The 18,814-nt window shown below is 48.4% G+C and overlaps 1 protein-coding gene across 1 annotated transcript; it reads right to left on the reverse strand.

Annotated features, from left to right (window-relative positions):
• Positions 1-10,821: 10,821 nt before the first annotated feature.
• On the reverse strand, positions 10,822-14,951 carry LOC136564019 (perilipin-3-like). Its single transcript, XM_066561750.1, has 7 exons — positions 14,883-14,951; positions 13,981-14,176; positions 13,611-13,693; positions 13,044-13,260; positions 11,567-11,757; positions 11,305-11,433; positions 10,822-11,214 (listed from the first exon to the last, which is right to left on the reverse strand). The coding sequence occupies exons 1-7, from the start codon at positions 14,949-14,951 to the stop codon at positions 10,822-10,824; spliced, it is 1,278 nt and encodes a 425-aa protein (XP_066417847.1).
• Positions 14,952-18,814: the final 3,863 nt, after the last annotated feature.

Below are 18,814 nucleotides of genomic sequence, written 5' to 3' on the forward strand. Positions count from 1 at the left end.
CGTAACACCCAGAAAATATTTGAAAATCCAATGTAAAAAACCTTTAAATCCCCCTTAGAGAACCTAACATTATTTCTTACAAGGGTATTAGAAACTTGGGAATAAACTTCTTTCTTCTCAGTGGTTAATCTGTGTCTGACCCCCCTGGGAAAGCAAAGGTTGTTCCACAACTTCCAACCCTTCCAACCATTCCAATCCCATAGGAAAGCAGCACTCCAGGGCCTGTCCTGCTGTGTTCAAACACTGCACTGTGGACTAGCCAGCAGCAGGTTTGCTCTGGGACTGTTTCAGCATGAGCAGGAAAAGTAAAAAGTAAAATTAAAAGTCAAAAGCCAAGCAGAGCCTTCCCCAGAAGTGGCCCTGGAGCTGCTGCAGGAGTGTCCATCAAAATCCAGCATGGGCACAAAGGGAGGTGGGAAAATAATTTAGCTCTCAGTGCTTTTAGGAAAGCACAATAGGATCATCCCCCTGGGCAGTGTGTCCAGGGAAGGGAACAGAGCTGGGAAGGGTCTGGAGCTGCAGGAGGGGCTGAGGGAGCTGGAAAGGGGCTCAGGCTAGAGAAGAGGAGGCTCAGGGGGGACCTTTGGGCTCTGCACAGCTCCTGACAGGAGGGGACAGCCAGGGGGTTGGGCTCTGCTCCCAGGGACAGGTACAGGAGGAGAGGGAACTGTCAGGACCCAGCACATTCCTGTGGCTGCCCTGGGTGATTGGAGACCCTGGCAGGGGGCTCAGAGACCTTGGCACGGAGTCAAAGACACCCATGCCTTCGATTTTAACCCATGGAAACAACTCCCAACTTTGTGTGAGGATTTACAAGCCACAAGAGTTTGAGTAGAATGATAGTGAATTTATCACCAGGTGAAAATGTAGAATTTTGGGGTTTTAGAATGGGGGTTTGCAGCAGTGCGACTCAATTGTCAGCATCCGGCTAGCTCCAGCACTGCCAGCAGCACGAGGGGCACTTCTCCCGAGAGCTGCCTTCAGGATAGCGCCTAAGGCAGTGCCCAGCTTGCAGCTGTAGGCACACCTTGTGCAGGACGGAGTCTGGTAAAGGCTGCAACCAGCGGAAAGAAGAAGGCGGACTCCAACTGTGGCTTAATCCAAGCTTTAATGAACCCCGGAGAGACCAACAGGAGAAGACAGGGGGGAGGGGGGGGGGTGACAGCAAGTTTTAAGGGGTAGGGAGAACAAGGGAGGTGCCAGGCATTGGGCCAATGGGGGTGCAGTGGGGAGTGGGGTCCAAGGGATTGACACGTGGGCAACACCAACGGGAAACATTCTGGGGAGGGGCCCCGGTTCCTCAGCCAACCATCGAACTCCCCTGCTGGAACATTCTAGCAGTAAGGGTGGGGAGTGAGAGTGATTGGCGGGGTACTGGGGAGGGATCAGAAGAAAAAATACAAGGGTTTCCAGGGAAACCAGGGCGGAGTTTAGGGGATACATTGTTGGCTGAGGTGGAGCCAGGAAGACAGACAGCTCCAAAGGCGGGAAGGGAGAACTGGGGCAGAACCATTTTCAGACAGAAGGGGATTGGAACAAACCAACCTAATAACTTAACAAAACACACTGCAACAGGGGTTCAAGAAGCAAGATGGAGGAATCTTGGATGGGCATGTCCTGTCCTTCTTCTTCTTGTCCTCCATCTTCTGCTGGGATGGTGGCACTTTTGGATTGGTTTAGAGACAAACTGTCTAACATAGGTGATAGGTATTGCAAAATTATTGTAAATAAAGTACACCCAGTTTTTAGCATAAAGAGTTAACACCACCCCAAGGGCAGGGACTGTGCCACAACCTGACCTGCTGGACAGATCTCAGCAGGTCAGAGAAATGGAATGACAAGAAAAGATAAACAACCTTGAAAAGCAGAACCAATGAATCTCAACTTCTTCAGTTGTGGGGCTGGGAAAAAGAGACTTTCTGACACCTTGGGGTCATCTCAACCACAGAAACCCCAACAGGGAACGGCCTCAGGCTGGGCCAGGGCAGGCTCAGGTTGGGCATCAGGAGGAATTTCTTCATGCAAAGGCTGGTTTAGCACTGGGAAGGGCTAGAAAAGACCTCCAAGACCATCAAGTCCAATCCTTCCCCAGCACCATGAAGCTGGCAGAGAATAAAAGTGGGTCCAAAAGCAGGAATTTAATACAGAACAAAATTGCAACAATGGTTGTCTCCAGTGGGATGTCTGGGATTCCAGCCAGTGCTGTGTGCTCCACAGTCAGCACCAAGCCTCCTCCAACCTGGTCTTGGACACTCCCAGGGATCCCAGGGCCTCCCCAGCCTCACAGGGAAGGATTTCTTCCCAATTTCCCACCTACAGCTCCACCCTGTCAGCTCAAAGCCATCCCCCTGTCCTGTCACAGTGCATGTGCTCAGGACCACCTCAGGTCTGACCCTCCCCTGCTCCAACCACTTCTCCAGTGCCCAAACCATCAGTGAAGCACAAACCCTCTGTGCTCGCTGCCCCTGGGGCTCACCTGCCCTCCTTGGGGCCGTGGTTCAGCCTCCCCAGGAGGATGAGAGGCCCCAAAATAGCCACAACACCACACAAACAGTGCCATGCCCTGATCTGCTGGGGATCAGTGGGACAGGACACAGCCAACAGGAGACATCACAAGCAAAAATACTTCAAACTCCTAAAACTGCTTTTTTTCTAGTCCACAAAGTGGCACAGGTGTTCCCAATCCATCTCTCACAAGGTAAACACTGCATTTTGGCTGTAATTTGTTTAGCAAATGTATTTCCAGCTGTAATTACCCCATGGAGGCAGCTAAATGAGGATGGCATTTCAGGTGACCTTCAGCTCCCAGCTGCAGTCACCCTCCCAGGGGAGGGATGGAGCAGGGAGGGGAGGCAGCACGGGGCTCCTCAGGTGAGAGGGGCCAGGTGTTCCTCCAACATCAGCCAGCTCCAGGCACAGTGGGGTTTTAGGGAGGACAGCAGGCATAAACCCAAAATGATGGATTTCTCTGCCAGGAAAAAGGCCACTGCAGTTGGTGTTTCCTCAGCTGGGAGTGTGGAATTTGCAGGCAACCCCAACAAGGGAAGAGATGAGAATCTTGACTCCGTTTTTCAGAAGGCTGATTTATTATTTTATTATATATATTATATTAAAAGAAAATATATATTATATTAAAAGAAAATTATATACTAAAACTATATTAAATTAAGAGAAAGGAGACATCAGAAGGCTAGCAAAGAATGAGTAATAAAATCTTGTGTCTAACCAGAGTCCCAACACAGCTGGACCATGATTGGTCATCAAGTAGAAACAATTCACATGAGACCAATCAAAGAGGCACCTGTTGGTAAACCATCTCCAGACCACATTCCACAGGCATCAGGGAGTTATTGTTTACATTTCTTTTCTGAGGCTTCTCAGCAGAAAATCCTAGCAAAAGGATTTTCATAAAATATCTCAGTGACAGGGAGAGCTCAGGATTTGTTTCCTTATGGAAAATCCTGCAGAGCCAAAATGAATGACAGTCACAGTTGAGATGTCCAAGGTAAAAAAGCCACGTTTATTTCCAGACCTCTATATTTATAGAATTCCAAAAGTGACCTGGATTGGAGGATGAAAGTGCCACTCTCCAACCACACTGGTCAAACCAACAGTCCATCAATTCTCTCCTCCTCCAGAAAGGAATATAAAACAATCATTATTTACATGAAAAGTGTGTGAGAAACTGCATTACAAAAATGTAAACATCAGAAGGCTTAGAAGAACTTCAGAAGAACAGGATGACAAAGGTGTGTGAGGACACCACCCTGCAGGATGGTCCAGGCAGTATAAATATTTTGGGGTTCCCTTGCAGAGGAATGGTGTTTTCTCCAACATTCCCTTGCCAAAGGGCAGAGATGGTGTTTTGCCTTGCACTGAGACACCCAGTGAGTCAGCTTGACAAGAGACACACACAGTGCCCTTAAAATAACTGTACAAAAGGAATTTCCAGTCCTTTCCATCTGGTTCCTCTCCTGCTCTCCAGTTTTCTGCACCTTTCCCCAGGTGAGCCCATCCCAGTCCAGCATTCCCTGCTCCCTCAGACTCCCTGAATTCTCACTTTTTATCCCAATCCATTCTGGGGGATTTTCCCCTGGTTTTCCATCCTGCCTCTCACCTGCTCTCTGGCTGTCCCCAGCCCTCCTGGTGGCTCCTCCTCCAGGTCTCTCTGCTTTCCTACTCCACCTCAAACTTCTCCCCCCCTTTCCTAGCTGTTTCTGTCCCAGATAATCTCCTTTAGCAGCCCCCATGGCAGAGCCAGGCAGGACTCTATCACCAGCTGGGGTCTCTGTACAAATCACCAACAGGACAGGACTGCTGGAACGTGCCTTGAGCTGTTTTATTTTCCAGCATCACTCTCATTACATGGTTATGACAATGGGAAGATGCCACCAGCTCACATCCCAGGCAGCAGACCCAGAACTTAATGTTACAACTCACTTTATAAGTTTTCTGACCAATCCCACAAAGCAAAAGCACATTGACAGCAGTTCTATCCAACCACTATAAGCACAGGTACCTTTGGTTAAAACAATGCTTGCTTATTTCAAATACAATACCTGCTTGTGAGCCTTAAAGCACAATGCACAGAGCTCCATTATTAAGCTTCAAACTCCCTAATATCTCTCTAGATAAACTTTTCTGTAGTTTAGGGAGTTTTTCTAGACAAGCATTTATACACAGACCATTGCTCTATTTGTCCTTTCTTTCTACTTTTTAAATAATTTTTCTGCTGACCAATCTCATGGCTGCTGCTTAGTTCTAACCACAGTTCTGCTGTCTCTGAGGCCTGCCTTTTGCAGCTTTCCCAAAACCCCTTGATTTTGTGGCTTCCCACAGACTCTGTGCCTCCTGCACCAAACTCCTGCCACTGTGAGGTAAGCTTAACAAAAACATGAATTAAAAAGTGAAATGCATGCAGAGAATGGCACAACCCCAGCCATGTCAGCATCCAGCAGGTCAGTCACCCCCTGGATCACCTCCCCTGCTGGAGAAGCCAAAACCATTGGTGGATCTGAGTAAATGCAGGAATCAGAGGGACTTCAGGAAGTCAATGCTGCAAATGAACTGCTCCTACAAATGGATTTTCCTTCCCACAGGAGCAGCTGCAGTGGCCAGAGCAGCAGAGCAGGGCTGTGTCTGTGCACACAGCAGCAGCTGGGCCCTGTTCCTGCAGCCAGGGCCAGCCCAGCATCGATCAGGGCAGCAGCCTGTCAGTGCTGCAGGCACCAGGGCTTCAACAAGCCCTGCCAAGATCGTTTGGGCTGTCACAAGCTCACACTCACTTTGTAAGGCAGTCTGAAGCAGGTTTATTGACCCCCACACTGCAGGGGACAGAGGGGAGGGAAGAGGAAAGGAAAAAGGAAAGGAAAGGGGAAAGGGGAAAGGAGAGGAATGCCCAAAGTCCAGCTCCAAGTCCTTCCAGGACCTGCCACAAGCATCTGAACAGGGGAAGAGCTGAATGCTGCCAGCAGCAAAGAATCTGACTGGAAAAGCACTGGAATGCTTTAGCAGGTGTCCTAGGGTGATGTTGTGATGCTTGTATCCCCATTTGTGTGTTCTGTTCATGCTGGATATCATGTTCTGTGCCTTCAAGACTGACTTTGGAGAGCGAAGAGCATTTTGTTATCAGCCGCTCCCCCACGGCTGGTGGGACACACAGACAGGGCAGTACATGGTGCTGCTTTTGCTTTTTGCTTTGCTCCTGCTTTTTGCTCCTGCTCATTAGTTAGTTTAGCTGAGCAGTCCGAATTTTCCCTGGACTGTTTTTCCTTTCTCTTTCTTGGAACCCCTCGAGCCTGCTCTGGACTGGGCCACTTTGGGGCCTACCGGGGCCTACTCTGGGCAGCAGCCAGAGGGACTGAGAACAGAGAGACCACCCCCAGAGAGACTTTCTGAATTTGTCACCTTTGTCAGAGCAGTGACAGAGTGGTGTCACCCAGTATTGTTCATTTTGTGTGCTGGGGGTGCTGTGCCTGTTAAATAAACAGGTTCTTTCCACTTCTCTCTGAGGAATCCTTCCTGACCCTGTTGTGGGCAGGGGCTGTGTGGTTTGCTTTCTGGAGGGGCCCCTTTGGAGGTTTTCTCCCAAGTTTACCCTAAACTGGCACAAAATTTGGGGTCCCAGTCCACAGGGCACTGCAAAGGGATGGCCCTGGAAGCACCTGTGTCCTCTTACACACACCTGTGTTCTCTGGGGCTCCCAAACCCACTCTGATCTCACCTGGCCCCTGCAGGCTTCCACAATCCAGCTCAGAGAGCAGGGAAATCCCTCCAGGGTTCCCTCCAGTGCCCCGAACACTTGACTTCCTCCAATACAAGAGAAGATGCAGTAGGAGAAGGAGGGGAGAGGGGAGGAAAGCACAGAACCAAGTGAGACCCAGCAGAACAGAGCCCTGCCTGCCCACATCAGCCACCAGAGCAGGGCCCACGATCTGATTTTGCTCCCACACTGACCAGCCACAGCAATTTCAACCCATCCCATTCCAAATTACTTCTTTGAGCTCTGAACATCTTGAATTTTATGGGAATAATTCACACATGACTCCATTTTCTTCTTGGTGGAAAAAATTTCTTCTTTATTCACACAACTCGTTTTTACCCAGTTTTACAGACCTCATGTGGGACTCCAAATGGTCAGGAGCTTTCTTGCCAATTATTAGTTAGTAACAAGTTGTTATTCTGTATTAATTGGTCACTCAAACCCCAGGGTTTACACGCAGGGAAAGTTGTTTGTGAGAGATAGTTTTACACCATTAGATAGAAAAATGAAAACTAGTTTATACAGGTGCTGGTTGTTTTTCACCCAGGAATAGATTGTTGTGTTAATGAACTGCTCACACCAGCATTGCTTTCACATGGGAACTTGCAAAGGGCTAGCTTGACACAGCCAGCCACTGATTCCAGGAGAGCAGCCTTGATTTTATGATTTCTTTATGATTTTTCTACCTTACTGCAACAAACTTTTCCAATCACAAGACCTCGGGGTGACCCAGAAATTGGAACCCAACAGCTCCTGGCTGGGAAGGGCCTCAGCTCCCTGAGCAGCCCTGCAGGGAGGCCTCAAACCTGTTTTATACCCAGTGTATTTGCAGCAAGTTATAACACAGCTCTGGAGAAGGGATGGCAATATCCAGGAGTGACAGGAAACATGGAAGGGAGAAGGGGAAATTAAGGTCCTTGACGCAGCCACAGAGCTTTTGCCTTCCAGCACTTCCTGAGAGCTTCCCTTTCCCAATCTATTGCCTTAAAGCTGCTTGGGAAATTCTCCTTTATCCATTCCCTCTGCCAGGTAGGAAAACATGGAACTAGGTTGATTAATGCCTCCTAATTTCACTCAAAAGAATTGTCAGCCCAAGGAGGCCCCCATCCAACAGCTGCACATTCAGTCCCTGACCCACAGCTCAGGCATTTGAGAACAGCAGGGAGGGAAGGAAGAACAGCAGCAGGACATGAATGTGTGAATGAAATGAATTAAAATGTTACAAAACTGGCAGAGGGATGTGGTGGCACCCACCAAAAGTTGAACAAGAAGCCCCTGTGAGTGCATTTAAAGTTTAAATCAGCCCAGAAGCAAGCTGGCATAGGGGAGGGTGAGACAATCACCCGGGCAATAATTAGCAGGATTAAGGAACACTGCAGCATTCCCCAGGGCTGCTGGGAGCAGAGGAGGTGCCTTAAGGCACAGCTTCCCTGCCAAGGTGATTGCTTGGGGTTGTAACATCACCAGCACATTTCTCATTTCTGTCCAAAATTCCTCAAAATAAGCATGGAGAAGCACCAGAGCTTGAAGACAATGAAGAACAACCTGGGTACTTTCCCAGAGTTCAGAGGAGCTTCAGCCTTAAACACAGCAGGAAGCCAGTCCATTCATCATTCCCAGCTTCTTCCCACCTTCATCCCCTGCTGTTTCTGCAGCATGCATGAGAGCAGATCAAATTTAAAAGCCAAACTCTTCCCATGTGCAGCTGCTCAGAGTTCTCTTTTCTAGCTTGGTGTAAGTCTCCATAGCTCCCTGAATCTTTGGATTTTAAACAGTGAAATCAAGAGAGACTTCCACTCCTCAGACTCTGCTTGAGAAGCCTCCTCTTTTCAAGCAGAGCTTTAGGAGCTGCCACAGGAAGGGCCTTTCAGCCTGTGGCACCTCTTTTGCTACAGTCCCTGTAGCCTTTTTGGAGGCTTTTTTAGATTTACAGGTGCTGGGCTGCTCGTCACCAGCTCCAGCACAGGGAGATTCCAGCCACACACAGCAATGGAGTTCCCAGAGGGCCCCATGAGCTGTGGGCTCAGGCAGCCAGGAATGTTCTCAGTAAATAGATTTAATGGCCATGCAAGAACACATCCCACTGATCCATAGGCAGGAGCAGCAGGATTTGCTGGGCTAAGCACTGTGTTAGCATAACTTAGATGTGCTGCACTGACAGATCAATATCAAGTGTGGGAATGCCCAGCTAGTCCTTAAAATTCCCTTTTATAATCAGGCAAATTTAAATTTCAGGCATTCCTAGGTGGTAAGGGACAACTTTGCTATTGAGAGGAATGACAGATTTGTCTTTAAAACAAGCTCTGGGTCTGCTGGTAGATAAAACCAGCACTGGAAAATAAAAGAAACAATGGGAAGAATTCCACTGATTCATGAATGGAAAAAGATATTTGCCTTTACAAATAAACTGTAGGTTTGCTGATAAATTAAATTGAACATTGAAAGATGAAAGAAACAATGGGGAAAACCCCTAAATCCCATAAGAATTAAAACTTAAAAGGGAGGGTTATACATTAGAGGGAAATCTTCAGTATCAGGTGTTCTGGGAAGTCTGAACCTCCCAAGTACCTCAGGCAATGGGTAAAGAGAGAGGGGAAATGTGGCTGGGAAATTGGGATAAAAAGGAGGCTGAGTCCTCCAAAAATCAGAGAGACCCCAGACCCATGGCCTCTCCATTTATTCAAATAAAGTAAAAGGACTCCTCTGTCTCCTTTATGGACATAAACCTCTGGTGTTTGTGGATTGAATTTCCTGACACTATGAAGAAGACAGCACACAGATTATTTCCCACCAAGCAGCAGGACTGGCTGCAATATTCCCAATTCCCACTCCCCAAATCCAGCAGGGGTTACAGGAGGCAGAACTGCTGAGCTTTTTTTCCAGAGAGAATTCCCTGTGCAGCTGAGAGCTCACAGTGCAGGGATGACCCCTGCAATTCCTCTCTCACATCTCAGCATCACCTCAGCCTGGCAACTTAAACTGCCTGATTATTTTGCCTTCAGCACAAACTGGTTGCTCCAGGAGGAAGACCCTTTTCTGGTATGTGCTGAGCTCAGGGAATCAGGATCCAAACATGAGGGGATTGTGCTGCATGAAGGAATAATTGCAGCACAACCCAGAGCCCACACGCTGCTGCCTCAGCACAAAGCCTTTACAACACAGGGCTGAGGATGAGGAGTGCTGCTGGAAAAGTGGTCACTTCTGTGTGAGAGAGGAGCAACTTCCACCTCTTCTGTCACAGTGATATTGTCTGAAACACCCCTTCACCAGGATTTTTTCTCCTGGCAAGATGAGAAGCCTCAGCTTCTCCATGTTTTGCTGCTCTGGAATGTGGTCTGGAGATTGTTTATTCAAACATGTGAATTGTTTTTAATTAATGACTAATCACAGTCCAGCTGTGTCAGACAGGGGTCAGTCACAAATTTTTATGATTCATTTTTGTTTAGCCTTCTGATGTATCTGTTCTCTTTCTTTTTAGCATAGTTCTAGTATAGTACAGTAAAATATAATAAATATAATTAAAATAAAAATTAAGATAATGAAATATAACAAAATTAATAAAAATAAGAAAAATATAATAAAAATAAAATACTAAAATAAAAATAAAATATAATAAAATATACCAGCCTTCTGAAAACTTGGAATCAGATTCTCATCTCTCACCTTGTCCTGGAGACCCTCACAAACACCACATTCTTCAAGCCTGCATTCATCACCCACAAAAAAAGCCCCATCTCCAGTCCCTGTCTCTGATCCCCATGAAACAACTTTAATAACCTTTAAAGAAAAAAATAACTCTGGAAGAAGCAGTACTCACATGAGAGCAGATTCTACTTCTGGTCTTGAAGACAGAAGGATGAGAGGCCAGGAGGAGAGCTTTTCCTCTTGAAGTCCCACAGGCACCTGGTCCATCAGCCCAACCCATAGCATTTCCTGGCCAGTCTGAAGGCATTGGGCTCTTCCAAGAGGAGCTGGACATGGCACTGGCAGAATCTGAGCTGCCCAGAACCCCTGTGCTGGCAGCAGGTGTCTGACACCCACAGCTTGGTGTCCCCCACCAGTGAGGCCACAGCTCCCCCACCTCACCAACCTGCTCCAGGCAGCAGCAGGGACATGAAGGAGGAGAATTTGGCCTTGGAGGAGCAATGCCAAGGGATGCCAGGGCTCTGGCAGCTCTCCCAAGCACAGGGCAGTGCCAGCAGGGTACATATTTGCCTCCAGGCTTGGGAGAGAGAAGGAATTACAACTTCCCAGGACAGCATCAGTACTCACCAGTGCTCACCCAGGACAGGATCAGTGCTGTGATCCTTCCTGTACAGCTCACTACTCTTCCTCCATCCCTGAGTGGAATTCCATCAAGGAAGAGGTGGAAGAGCACAGCTCACACCCACTGAGCAATCCTCCCAGTCTGTGGCCCAGAGAGACCAGAGAGGGTTTTTGTATGCAGCAGTTTTATTTTAAGCAGTTATCACCCAGTACAAGCAGCTTTTAGGAAGACAATTCATTGCACTTTCCACTTACAGAGGGTTTCATGCCAACAGCCATTATTGTTTTAACCTTTACATGGGGGTGCTGGAGGTTTCCAGATGCCCAACTCCTGCTGCCCCTCCCTCCTCTGGGGAGGATTGATTCTCCTCCTCCCTGGGGGAGAAAGGTCCCACCAGCCAGGACAGAGGAGTGTTGTTCTTCAGGTAATCCAGCAGCTCCTCCATGTACTCCTGGATCACAGCCAGCTCCCTCTGGCTCTGGGTCAGGACACTGCTGGACAAGTCCTGGAAGCAGTTTGCCTCTGAGAAAGCAGCATGCAGCTCCCTGATGGCACCCAGAGCCTGCTGCAGCTCGTCCTGCAGGCTGCAGGGCAGGTCCTGCATGGCAGCCACCAGGCCAGAGCAGGAGAGCTGCAGCTGCTGGCTGATCCTGCGGGCCATCAGCAGCGTCAGACACTCCATCTCCTGGGGGGGAAGGCAGGACACCATCAGGAATGAGTCACTCAGGAATCCAGGGCATGCCCCGAGCCCTTGGCCTCCCTCCCCAGGAGGTACCTCAGGCTCTGCAGGGCTTCCATCTCCACTCTCTTTAAGATACTTCCTACTCCAGTCCAGCCACATCTGGTGTAGTTTCTCCTGCCCCTCCTGAAGCTTTTGATTAAATTCTTGCTTGAATGCCTCAACCTGTGGCAGGGGAAGAGCAGAGAGCCAGGACAGACAGCTCAGCTGGGGAACTGCAAAGCTCCTCAGCACAGGAATGAGCTGAGAAAACACCAGGGCTTTGGTGCCCTCCTCCCCGGGGCTGGGCTCTACCTACCAGCTCAAGGATGCAGTGGAGCTGTGCCAGGGCCCCCTGCATGCCCTGCCAGAGCTGCTGGATCCTGGCTGTGGAGTGCAGCTGTGCCAAGAGGCGCAGATCCTCAGAGAGAGAGCCCAGGTGCACAAAGTGCCGCCGCTGCTGCTCCAGGGGCAGAGCTGCCGTGCCCTCCTCACACTCTGCCAGCCGGGCTGGGGACACAGTGCCAGGGTCACAGGGACACAGCAACAGGCTCAGCACACCCCCAGACTAGCAGCCAGGCACAGAGCAGCTGGGGCTGCCCCCAGATCCCTGGCAGTGTCTAAGGCCAGGCTGGACAGGACTTGGAGCAGCCTGGGACAATGGAAGGGGTCCCTGCCATGGTGAGATGTCACAGACATATTTTATGAAAAATCCTTTTGAGAGGATTTTTCTCCTGAGAAGCTGAGAGGCCTCAGAAATGAAATATAAGCAATAATTATCTGCTGCTGTGGGATGCAACAGGTGCATCTTTGATTGGTCTCATGTGGTTGTTTCTAATTAATGGCCAATCACAGTCCAGCTCTCTCAGACTCTCTGGTCAGTCACAAGATTTTATCATCATTCCTTTCTATTCCTTGCTAACCTTCTGTTTAAATCCCTTCTTCTATTATTTTAGATAGTTTAATGCATTATTTTCTTTTAATATAATATATATCATAAAATAGTAAATCAGCCTTCTGAAACATGGAGTGAAGATTCTCATCTCTTCGTCCTGGGACCCCTGTGAACACCACCACATTTGGTGAACCCCGAGTGAGGAACATTGCCACAGTGAGAAGGCCAAAATGAGCTTTAAGGTGCCTTCCAACCCAAACCATTCTGGTGATAGTATAGGGATAAAATATTCCTAAAAGCATGGGATATTCAGGGGAGTTAGAAAGAAAGGTTGGGCCTGGTAGGCCCTGGGAAAATGATAAGGTAGGCCCTGGTTAGGGTTTACTGGATCATGCAAAACTGCACCTGTATAATCATTTAATGACTATGATAAACAATATGATTGTTATATGATATATGATTGTTAAATGTGATGATTGTTTGGTAATTGGATATAATTATTGTTTAATCATAAGAATCATGAGAAACAATGTTTGGGGGGTTTGATGGAAATTACAAATCCATGTAAATGGATGAAATCAATGTATACAATAGAACAATATAAGTTCAATATAATAATAATATGTTAATATTAATTAATATGTAGTTCTATAATGATAAGGGTATAAAAACATGTTCATCCTGAACCCACGTGGGAGTCAGATTTGGGTCAATATCCCTGACACCCAGAGCTCTTCAATAAAAGCATGGAATCATTCTGTGATCATGTGTTCCTGAGCACTGACACTGGCATTCTCCTCTTCCCATTATCCCCACTGCAGAGAAGTGGGGTGAGGAGTGGGGCTGACCATCCCCAGTCCAACACTTCCCCCTTCCATAGCCACAGCCACCCTTTCCTTACCTAGCTCCTCATTTCCAATGGGCAGAGAGTCACCTTCTGCTGTCCCCAGCACAGTCTCTGCTCCAAGGACACCCATCTGTGCCACTGCAGGCTCCAGACTGGTCACTGCAGGTGTGGCTGTCCCCTCGCTGCCCTGCACCTCCAGCACTCTGCTGCTCACAGCCTCCTTCACCTCAGCCACTCTGGATGACAGCAGCTCCTTTGTGTCAGACAGAATCTGGGGAACAGGGGGAATGGCAGGTGATGGAGTGGGTTCTGTCTCACACTGGAATTCTGAACTGCACCAAGAGGACACACAGCACAGTGTCAGTTCAGTGTTTACTCATGTTTGTGACCCTACATCTTCTTTCCCCTTACTGAGGGTTTCATGCCAACAGCCATTATTGTCTTATCCTTTCCATGGGGGTGCTGGAGGCTTCCAGGTGCCCAGCTCCTGCAGCCCCTGCCTCCTCCTGGGAGGATTGATCCTGATTCTCCTCCTCCCTGGGGGAGGAGGGTCCTAGCTTAGAAATCCCATAAGAACCAAGCCCATCTGCTGCCAGGGACAGCACAGTCTTTAATCCTTACCTGTTCCACTGGCTTTGGAAGGAGTGGCAGCTTCTCCCCCAGTTTATCCAAACCCTTGGCAGCATATTCACTCACTGCAGCCACTGAGGAGAGAACCAAAAAAAGTGTCAAAACAGGGTTTTCTGCAGTTTCACCTCAAGTTCCACATTGCAAAAATCAGTTTTAGGACAGGCAGCATCAGAGTCAATCCCTGACTCTCCCTCACACTGCTGGGATTTGGGCCCAGCTTCAGCCTGATTTATAATCCATGAGCTGTCCTTGCACTATGGCAATGGAGAGGTGCATTCCCCCACCCCAGGACTCCTCCCAGGTGTGAAAGGAGCCCAGAGAGCCCCTCCCAGGCAGGGCCTGCCCTTCCCCAGGGATTTACCATGGGGCTCCAGGGTGGCCAGCACAGGCTGCACACAGCTGGCCGTGGCCTGGGTCACACTCTGCACTCCCTTCTCTGCAGCATCACACACAGAGCTCAGGCAGGGGTGGCTCTCCTTGCTGGAGGCATAAGCTGCAGAAACCACCTCACAGGCAGAGCTCACCAGGCTCAGCTTGGCCACCTCCTTCACTGCAGCCTGGAAGAGCAAAGAAAAGTGCAGCCATGAAGCTCTAAACATGGCCCTGGGCAGTTCTGCCCTGGAATTCCCTCTTGGGGAGGAATTGTCACCAGATCACCTGGGCTACCTGAGGGAGACACTACTCTTGCCTTGCTCACACACCTAATTAAATCCATAACTCGGTTGTGATGTGAGCTGGGGAGCTTTGGCATGAATGATTGTCCACCCCTGGAAAGTTTTCTTCTAGCACAAAGAACAACCAAGTTCGGGGGCAACCTCAGTCCTTCTGCCATGTACCCATCTCCAGTTCACCTGGAATGGTTATTTGACAAGTCAATATCCCAGAAAAGCTCCACCAGGTGGGACTGAGTTGGTTTTAAGCTGGCAGATTTGGTCACAGGAGCAGAGCAAGAGCAGCAGGGAGGTCTCAGGGAGGCTGAAACATTGCAGCCTTTCCATGGGAGCCCTGCTTGCCAGGAGCCAGGATCTTGAGTTAGAGAAACATCTTTCCTAGCCAAGAACCAGCTAATTTTGCTGAGCCTAAGAGGTTACAGGGACTTCAGGTCCACATCTTTGTCTGTGTGGTCTCCCAGAAGCTGCAGGGCAGCCTGAGCAGAGGAAACTCTCATTTTGGGGGACTCGGCTCCCCTCAGCCACAGCAGGGCCACCTCCTCACCCTGCAGCCCAGAGCTGCCACTCCTCACATCCCACAGGGAGCACCAACCTCCTGCTCCTCCTCCTTCTGCAGGGAGCTCTGGGCAGCCTCCTCCTTGTGGGGCACAGCAGAGGCCATGGCAGCTGCAAGGCAAGGAACACCAAGGCTTTAGGGAAACATCCTCCTCCAAGGGGACACATCCCTCTAGGGTCATAAAAGAGAGAAATTCCCTTCAGGAATTCAGGGGAAACCCCAAAACAGCCTCACAGGAGGGAGTCTGTGCCACGTGCAAATCTACCCAGTTTCAAGTTTAAGCTCCAGGTGGTCTGTGGTAATTAAAGGAACAAGGAGAGCATTCTTTCACAGAATTCCCAGAATGAGCAGGTTGGGAGAGACCTTCAAGATCATCAAGTCCAACCCAGCCCCAAGCCCTCAACTGAACCCCGGCACCCAGAGCCACATCCAGGCTTTGTTAAACACCCCAGGGATGGGGACTCCACCACCTCCCTTTCCTCACTCTAGAGACCAAATATTATTAAAATATTTATATTAGAGAAAGGTACAAGGTGCTTCCTTCCTCTGATGCCTTAGGATTTTAGCTTTTCTATCTTTTATATTTTTGTAACCCTGCAGTTCTGTAGTGTACAACTCTAAACCCCACACTCAGTGGGAGCTGCTGCTCTCCCAGTTTGGGCAGACACAACAATTCCTCTCCAGGCCTGGCAATCAAGGACACCTCACTGCCTCAGGGCCCAGAGATGGAAACAAAAGTGAGTTGGGGGAGCAAAATTGGGGTAAATGACTTCATTACCTGAAACTGTAATTGGAAGATTAACCCCCAATATACAAATGGACCAAACTTATAAAAGTGTGAAAACCTGTGACCTATAATCCATTTATGGGTGGACCTGGGGGGCTTTGACTGCCCAAAGTGTACCTGAAGACCCCTCAGTAAATATAACTGCTTTTTTACTCTCTCAATTTTGCCCAGCACCTGTTTTTAGGTAGCCCCAGAAGGGGCATCACCTCCCCATCAAGGCTTCAAAAAACAACAACAACGGAACTGAGGGAAAACAGAGCTCAAGAATCTGTCCTGCTGCTTCCACACCCCAGACCTGAACAATCCCCCTGGAAACTCCAGAACAGCCCCTGTGTTACCTGCTGGAGGCGAGCAGAGCAGCAACAAGGCAAAAACCAGGCACCAACCACACCCTATCACCCCTTCTGCCTTTTTATGGTGCCTGGCATGGGGCAAGGCGGGACCCTCGGGGACTGACAGCTCTGGGAAGCAGCAGGAAGGAGCCAGGCCCTGCCCTGGCCAATTAGAGGGGAGCAGGGCTGATGGGGGTTGCTAATTACTGTTAATTACTCTGGAGTTAGGCAGGCAAGCCTTGCCCTGTGTGAAGCAGCTTCACTTGGAGGCCTCCCTTTCATCAGCAATGACTATGGGAATGTGTCTACTAAGTTTTCTGCTTTGTGATGTTGCACACTTTTATTTAAACTATACACTGGTAATCTCAGTGTTATTAAATAATTTTGGAAGATTTCTTTATAGCTTTAGGTTAAATAAAGTATTTTCTTGTGGGTTTGTGCTTTTCAGCATAGAAAGTTTAAAATTCTCAGTATCTAGGGTTCCAACAGGAATGTGTGGAAGCAGTTTCTATTCCTGCATGAATGATATTTCATGATTAATCATGTCCCTAGATGAGGGATGAGCAATAAGATTTCAGGTTATTTAAGGGGTAAGTTCTCCTTAAATATTTATTTATTTAAGGGGTAAGTTCCCCTTAATCTCTAAGTTTGACTGAGATGCCACTAGCCTTTGCCAAGCATGTTTAGTGCTCTCTGACCAGTTGTCTACAGCTCTCCTTTTGGATTCTGAATTTCCCTGGATTCTGAGCATTGCAAGTAATTGCAATTTATTTATTTATTTTCAATTTTATTTAATTTTATATTTATTTTATTTAAATTTTTATTTATTAGATTTATTTATTAAATTTATTTATTTATTTATTTATTAAAATGTTTTTTCTGATGGCAGACACTAAGTACCAAAGCTCATAATTTTTACATTAATATATGGCATTATCTGTGCTTTCTCAGGCACACCTAATGGTAAACTCAGTGCTAGAAAAAGGGGAAAAAACCACTTTGGGAATGGCCCTGGTTACACAGAGATCACAGTCCTGTGCAGTTCTCCGTGTGATGAGCCTGGTTGATTGTGAGGCTCCAAACAAAGCCCTGGAGCTGCTGCTGGAGGCTCACCCAGACAATTTGGGGGCTCTGACACACTGCCTGGTACCAGAGCTCACTGTCCCCACAACAGAGGCCAGAGAGCAATCAGGGAAATGTCTCTGTGTGTTCCCTGGGCTCTGTGCTGCAACAGAGGAAAAAAAGCCTCCTGTTACTATAAGACACGAAATAACAAGACATGAACACGCTGCTGTTCTCAAGGTAAAAAAGGGCAGTTTATTTTCTGACTCTAACATTTATAAATTTCCAAAATGACAGTGGATTGGTGGGTGAAAGTGCCACCCCTCCAATGACACTGGACAAACCAACAGTCCATCAGATTCCTCCTCCTCCATAAAAAAAATGAAAAACAATGAGTTATTTACAAAAAGCGTGTAAAAAAGTTTGTTACAAAAATGGAAACATCAAAAAGCTTAGGAAATCTTAAAAATCAAAACAACACCCTCCAAGCAGCCCCTCCCCTCCAGACCAGCCCTGGAGCAGTGCTGGAGTCCTGCAGGAGGATCCCTCAGCCCAGAAGGCCTGGAGGGAGGAGCAGTGGTTGTGCTTTGCCTGGAGGTTTGTCCCTCTGCTTTGGGCTGTGACAGCAGCAGCCCTGGAATGTGTCACCCTCCTGCACAGAGCTCCCAGTGCTCCTGTAAGGCTGTGGAGGACCATGCTCGTGGTGCTTGTCACCTCCTACAGGGACTAAAAGGTCCTTGGTGGCCTGAGATGTCCAGGCAGTCCCTCTGCCTGCAGCAGGAACAGCCTTGAGTTTCACCAGGGGAGGTTTACTTTGGATGTTGGGAGGAATTTCCTCACCCAAAGGGTGGTCAGGCTTTAGAACAGCTGCCCAGGGCACTGGTGGCATCACCATCCCTGGAAGTGCTCCAAAAACCTGTGGGTGTGTGTTGGATTCAGCCCTTTCCTGACCCAGAGATGGGGCAACTGAGAAGTGTTTTAAAAACTTTTATTCCATTTTCAGTCTCATGTGAAGGGTGAGACAATGCAGATGTTCTAACTCACACCATCACAATCAGAAACCAACAATTTCCTAATTACAATAGAAGCATTTCTTGGCCTATCAGCTTTTGCCACACCGTGCTGTAGATGCCTTAAAGCCAATCATCTAAAATCTCCCCTTGTGGGTCCCAGTACAATGCATCTTTCACAGTTTTATTTCTTATTTTTCCAAAGTATCCAGTCCTATTTGCAAGGGGCTTGGGGACATGGTTTGCTGGAGGGATGGCTGGACTCAATGATCTGAAGTGCTTTTTCCAACCTTAATAATTCCATGATACCATGATTCTGATTCCATCTTCTGAGAATGTTTGCATGGGAAATTGGATTTTGAACCTGTTGAAATGGGAGCTACCATATTCCAGAGGATGAGCTTTATCTGGCTCATCAGCACAGCACAAGCCAGGGCCCCAAGGCTGCCAAAGCTCCAGGAGTGTTTGGACATTGTTTGAACAGTGCTGTCAGGGATGCCCAGGCTGGACTTGTTGGGTCTCTGTGCAGGAGCTGGACTCCATGATCCTGCTGGGTCCCTTCCAGCTGAGGTTATTCCACAATCCTATGAAAGAAAAAGAGCATGGGAAGAGGCCAAACAGGCATTGGCTGCACCTTTTCCCCATCATCCACCCAATTTCAGCCAAGTTACAGCTTGGTTCTCACCTGGGGCTCTCTGCAGCTACAGCCTCCTCAGGGGATGCTTTGTGTGGGTGTGGTGGGGTGTTTCCACTGCTGGGCCCACCCAAGGCAGGGCA

Source organism: Molothrus aeneus, chromosome 17 (assembly GCF_037042795.1).
Source record: "Molothrus aeneus isolate 106 chromosome 17, BPBGC_Maene_1.0, whole genome shotgun sequence".
In the NCBI taxonomy this organism is placed as follows: domain Eukaryota; kingdom Metazoa; phylum Chordata; class Aves; order Passeriformes; family Icteridae; genus Molothrus; species Molothrus aeneus.

Excerpts from the sequence above, each read along its gene's own strand:
- LOC136564019 (XM_066561750.1), bottom strand. The coding sequence starts at position 14,951 with ATGGCCTCTGCTGTGCCCCACAAGGAGGAGGCTGCCCAGAGCTCCCTG. Across the intron at positions 13,261-13,610 it reads TTCCAAAGCCAGTGGAACAG|ATTCTGTCTGACACAAAGGA; the intron begins GTAAGGATTAAA and ends CCTGTTCCCCAG. Across the intron at positions 11,215-11,304 it reads GAAGCCCTGCAGAGCCTGAG|GAGATGGAGTGTCTGACGCT; the intron begins GTACCTCCTGGG and ends CTTCCCCCCCAG.